The sequence below is a fragment of the Populus nigra genome, chromosome 3 (genome assembly GCF_951802175.1).
Source record: "Populus nigra chromosome 3, ddPopNigr1.1, whole genome shotgun sequence".
In the NCBI taxonomy this organism is placed as follows: Eukaryota; Viridiplantae; Streptophyta; class Magnoliopsida; order Malpighiales; family Salicaceae; genus Populus; species Populus nigra.
In genome coordinates, this window is record NC_084854.1 from 21,902,406 (window position 1) to 21,908,405 (window position 6,000).

The 6,000-nt window shown below is 31.1% G+C and overlaps 1 protein-coding gene across 1 annotated transcript; it reads left to right on the forward strand.

Moving 5' to 3' along the window:
• Positions 1-3,511: 3,511 nt before the first annotated feature.
• Positions 3,512-6,000, forward strand: LOC133688849 (uncharacterized). The gene is made up of 5 exons (XM_062108471.1): positions 3,512-3,667; positions 4,845-5,095; positions 5,168-5,258; positions 5,585-5,651; positions 5,749-6,000. The coding sequence occupies exons 1-5, from the start codon at positions 3,609-3,611 to the stop codon at positions 5,800-5,802; spliced, it is 522 nt and encodes a 173-aa protein (XP_061964455.1). The 5' UTR covers positions 3,512-3,608; the 3' UTR covers positions 5,803-6,000.

The following is a 6,000-nucleotide window of genomic DNA, read 5'->3' on the forward strand; positions in this document are numbered from 1 at the left end:
CTAGTGAAAGGAACAGTTTGCGCTTATCACCTTAAATCTTTTAATTTACAAAATTTATATAAGTCATTATTTTTAATATTCTAATTATTGATTTGTGTGTGTGTGTGTGTGTGTATGTTATAGAATGATAAAGATTCATGAAATCTCGATGTGGAGATTAATTTAGATAAGTGTTTTATGCATTAAGCTGACCACATGAGTGGAGCTTAGATTAATAAGTTGTCATTCATAAAATGTTTGAGTTGTTAAATGAAAAGTTAACCCCATTTTATGGGGTTTAGCTAAATAAATTTGAATTGTAAAAAAAAAAAGTACATATAGGTTATGTCTATTACAGTCGGCCATATATGTGGGGCTAAAATCAAAGTTTATTGAAGGGTAAGATGGATGCATTTTTATACATGAAAGTCGACCACAAGAGTAGGGCCCTAAAGTTGTTAACAACATTGGCTATGAAAAAATGAGGACTTAATCATAAAAATTAATGTACTGGCCACAAGTGCGGAGGTAGTGAGAAATTTGTAGCCATTCGCATGAGCGAAGACTAGGAAGGTGTTGGACATCACTTTAGGCACATAAGCCAATTAAAATAAAAATTTGGTTGTTGTTTATATTAATGAATCTCTAAAGGAGGTTTACGAAGGGTTAATTACGATGACCCTTAATGTTAAGTTACCTTTGGGTATTTTCTATATGGAAAACAACATTTCAAGTCTAATGCTACATGAAAAAATTAGCTCAGGGGTTAGGGCTTAAAGGCTATTATTGGAGTAAAAGGTTTGATTGATGAATTATTACTACTAATGAATGGGAGAGGAAATTTAATGTTGAAGAACTGTAGTAAAGAAATCGGTGGAAATATATGAAAGTAAATTTTAATATATGCCTGAATTGTTAATGTTGTGATGTGATAATATAATTTTATTCTAAATTCTTAGTATGTTTATTTTTTACTGGTTCTTCTTGTGCTCCTTATATGCGATTTTAACTATAGGATTATATCAAGCATTATTTAGTTGTAGGATTGTTACAAGTTTCCAATTAGCTATAGAATTTTGATATTTTATGTTATTCATGTTGGAAGATTGTAATAGACATATTTGTTGAATTATAAGGATTATTATGTTGTTATGGTAAAACTTTATTAATGACAATGAATTTCATCTTTTCATTTTAAATATAAGATTGTAACGTTTTACTCTTTTAAATGCTTCTATTGTATTAATGTATCACAAATTTGTATGTGATTGTTTGATTGAAAAATATAAATGAAATATTAAGGATAGGATAGAGCTAGTGGGTGGAAAAGAGTACATCTATGGTTGTGAGACACACACACACACATGTCGTGTATCCACATAGTGTGTATGTGGAGGGTGTTACACCTTGCCTAGGGTTGATCTGGTCAAGGGGTCCAGTCTTGGGTTGTTATAATAAAATATGATAAAGAACAAAAACAAAATAAAACTTGAGGCGTGTATAAACACTATCCTTAAAGATATTTCCTCATCATAAGGTTATTCTATAAAATTCAACAAGTTTCTCCTCTAAAATAAGGGTTATAGAAACAATTAGATCAAGATTGAAAGGAAATACCAGTAAAGTTTGCAAACACAAGAAAATACTATAGTTTTTTCAGCATACTTTAATTGTAAGAGTGCATGGTATATATAAGCTACTAGCATTTAACGGCTAGGCATGAAATAAATTTGAGAATTAAAAATTTGTTACAATAATTTAAAAAATAAAAGAGTTGTAGTTGTTAAAAATTTTTTAAAATAAAAGAGTTGTTAGGATTTTATGACTGTTAGAAAATTAATTCCAAGTGTTTAAAAAATTGTGGTTTCAGTATAAGGGCTAAAAAAATATTATTGCTAGAGACAAAAGATTCAAAAAGTAAAAGTGTTGCTTTGCGCGAAGGGGGACAATCAGAGATTTTTCTCTTGCTCGACTCAATATTATGCGCGCGAGCCCACTATAATTTCTTTATTGGTTACTATCACATATCAAAGTTTACTATATAAACACTAAATGAATGTTTTATTATTTCAATATGGGATATAAAGCCTTATATATACTCTATGTTCATAAGAAATAAGTTATGTTTTTTTAATGTGGGATAAAAACTTTTTGAAATAGTCTTCATTATTTACAACATGGGTTGACCTCGGGCAACTTGAAAAGATAGAAGAAAAATAATGTTTGAGATTTTAATATCACATGGAAAATTTTTGAAACAATATATATGGATGTGGACTAAAAAAGAAATGTAATGTATGAAGTATAATATAGTTATCTCACATCAAAGAGTTAAATAAACAATTATTCTACATCAAAAATTAAGAAGCAATTATCCTACATTAAAAAATTAAGAAACAATTAATTAGGATATAAGTTACATATAATTATTCCACATTAAAAATTTTAAAAACAATACATATTCATGTAGGATATAAAAAAAATGTAAGGCATAACAAAACAATTCATATAAATATAAATTATATAAAAAAAATATGAAATGTAGTCCACGTCAAAGAGAGTTAAATTATTCCACATAAAAAAAGGTAAGAAATAATTTATGTGTATGTAAACTATAAAAAAAACATGTGAGGTTAAATATTCATAAATTAATTTTATTTTTTAGGGTTTATTAAAAAAATTTAAAAAATTAGGTCTTACTTAAATTATATTGAGTCTTCCAAGTATTTGATTAACCTAACAAGTTGTAGGTTTAACCGGCCAATTACAAATCTAGATTTTTTATAATATAAAACCCAATAAACGTTCAGGATCATTAAGTCCTGCATCAACGTATCAGTTAAAGTCAGCTTTCATAACAATCATTAGCACAACTTTCTTTATTTTTGGTAGATAAAATGACTAAATTAACCTTTATTTTCTTTAAATCTAAAACCAGTGTCATTCCACTTTTCCAATCCAGCCGTTTCCATCACCAGTAAAATTTCTATAATGGAAAACCCGACCTCATCACCATTCAAATCGTCAAATAAAGGACACTTTTGTCATTTAAATCTAGAGAATATGGAAAGGTTGTGTAAAGCCTCCCCATATTGGGTGCCCTAAATCAATATCATTAAAATCAATGATAAGGTTAAGATAAAAAAAATAAAATAAGATAAGCCTGTCCATAAATACTAAATCATTACCATATATTAATCAACCACTATCACTTATTGGTATTTATGTTATTATTTTGGATTCAAATATTAAAAGAAATCATATATATATATATATATACATTAATTTAAATAAAATAATCTAAACAAACAGTAATAAATTCATACAATTCTTAGTATATCAAGAATTGTTTTTATATGGTGCTTGCTGGTACACTCAGTCAATAGATAGCGTCAGCTAAAAAACAAAAAACATTACATAAAAAATAAAAAGTAAATTCATACGAATTATATAAAAAAATATTATCCAATTTGAAATAATAATAATAATTACTTAATTAGCAGATTCAAAGTAATAATTAATAGAAATATCAAACACCACAATATTAATTACTTGACACATCATCCTCTTTAATACCAATCACTAATCCACACTTCTTCTGTCTCCAACACCAAGTTGAATATCAATTAATGGTGACATTGAATAGCTCAATTCCTGCTTGGATCGTTCACTTCCTTGCTTGTATGGGGTAAGTCCTGAAAAGCCCATTTCTTGTCTCTTTATTTGGTTGACTACTCTCTTTGTTTTCATTGGCTTTGATTTGTTGGCTACTGGGTTAGGGACTAATGTCTGTTCAGTCAACTGGAAGAAGGGTCAGATCTTGAGTTTGAGTTATGAACCTTAAAAGAACAACTGGGTTTGGTTTCTTTTTGGGTAATAATTATGGGTTTTTTTGCAACTACTTCTGTGTTTTCTCTATTTCTGGTGAAGTTAAGGGTTTTTATTTTTAGAGTGTGATTTAATGACGATTGGGTCAGGAGAAATTTTTGGGTTACTTGAAGTTATCATAAATTTGGAAACTTTAAATCAAATTCTACTTGAAGTTACAGGAAAAAACTAAGTGAACAAACATGGATATTTAAGTAGATAATACTGTTAAAACTAGAAGTAGCAAAGATGTTATATTGAAATTGTAGTTCTTATGTTTTTGTATGGAATACATTTTTGGTGAGTTAAAGTCAACTAAGAAGGCACCTAGCTAAGGACCTAAGGGTTACTAATGCATCTTAGATGATTTGTTGCTGGAAGATCGCACTTCTCGTAGCTACAGAACTAAAGATAGAACTGTTTATGACGCTATAGTTGTTCAAAGATTAAAAATTTATTGCCAGATATAGATGGAGGTGATACTGATAATGGCTCGTTGTGATGTTGCCATTTATTCCTATCCAATAAAATTGATCAAGCAAATGGTAGTTTGGATAAGAGGTTGTATAATTGTCAATTTCTGTACCTCAACCGTGTCTTAAGCTTCCATCTCAAGAGTGTACTGTTGATGAACACAACTGAAACCAATAAAGTCTTGCTCCAAACTACTTATTATCAGTTATATGAATGCCTTTTTTTGCCTTTCTGTTCTAGTTCTATTTAGATCAACTTGTTTCATTGGCTCCTTGGCAATGAAATAGAAAGAAACATGTGAACGTAAGTTTCACTATGTAATTGCTGCTCTGTAGGGAAACGTTTGTGGTGATGTTGCTCCTCAATAAATTAATGATTATGAATTGGATTGAATGATGTTTCCTTATCTCATTATGAACCTTGTCAATGCTAACTTTCATACATAAGGTGATAACACTTACTATTTTTCTGTTGTCGTGTGTTGCATTTGTATACATGCTTTAACTTTGTTTGCAACAGAACAGTGGCTGTTTTGGATGCTGTACTCAACCCACACCAATTATTGCTGTGGATGAGCCATCAAAAGGATTGAGAATACAAGGGCGAGTGGTGACGAAACCTAGCATATCAGATGATTTTTGGAGTACCAGCACATGTGACTTGGACAACAGTACTGTTCAATCTCAAAGAAGCATCTCATCAATCAGTTTGCCAAATCAGAATCCTGCTAGCAGCACTGGTGGCATGAGCAGCAATAGCGAATTTGTAAATCATGGTAAGTTGGGGCTTATCTGTTCTAGTTGACTATTGATGATGTTATGTGACACTGAGATTTTGTTATTTTCAGGTCTCCTTCTCTGGCAACTGAGCAGGCTTCAATGGATTGGAAGTGGCACATCTGGGAACCAAAATCAGCGAAGACGGGAAACCAGATTAAGGTGTTTTTCTTTCTTTTAGAAGTTCATTGTTTATTCAGATGCTCATGCTTTCCCCGTACCCCAGCAAAGACACCATAAATAAGAGGGTTCTCCAGCTCCCTAAGTTTAGGCTGCTGAGTAATGTTCTTCAACAACCCTGTTTTTTCTTTTCTCATTCCAAATCATCTCTACTGGTGATCACGTGCTGTGTGGCTACCATATATAACAACCATCACATGATGCTTTTTGGCCTTGGATAGAAGGGGGAGAACTTTTCTGAGTTGGATCTAGTAAATTCCTTGTGATTTGTATATGTGCTTTCTCATGTTGATTTGCTGTCTTTTCAGTTGGAATGCAACTTATGAAGGTTTACTAGGATCCAGAAATCCTTTCCCAAAGCCCATCCCTCTTTCTGTAAGTTAATGCAGCCCAGTCTTTTTCACAGTTTTGTTTGCATTTCATCGGAGCCACACAGTCTTGACATTTTGCTGGTTGGATTTTAACTCATCAGGAGATGGTTAATTTTCTGGTGGATGTATGGGAGCAGGAGGGATTGTACGACTGATGAATTTGAATTGCAAAGATTGTTTCAGCTTTTCACTAATGAAGAATCCTTGTCTGTTTAACTCTTAAGAAACTTCTGTAATTTGTAAATGTCCATGCACGAAAAGGAATATATATAAAAAAAAAAGAAGGTCCGAGCAAATGTTTCCACTCAATTGTAATTTTCCCAACTCAATGTCAATCAACGCTCCTTTTCTTA

Bases quoted from the DNA above. Each gene is read 5' to 3' on its own strand.
- LOC133688849 (XM_062108471.1), top strand. From the start codon at position 3,609: ATGGTGACATTGAATAGCTCAATTCCTGCTTGGATCGTTCACTTCCTT. The intron at 5,096-5,167 runs GTAAGTTGGGGC...TGTTATTTTCAG, and splicing joins TAGCGAATTTGTAAATCATG to GTCTCCTTCTCTGGCAACTG. The intron at 5,259-5,584 runs GTGTTTTTCTTT...CTGTCTTTTCAG, and splicing joins AGACGGGAAACCAGATTAAG to TTGGAATGCAACTTATGAAG.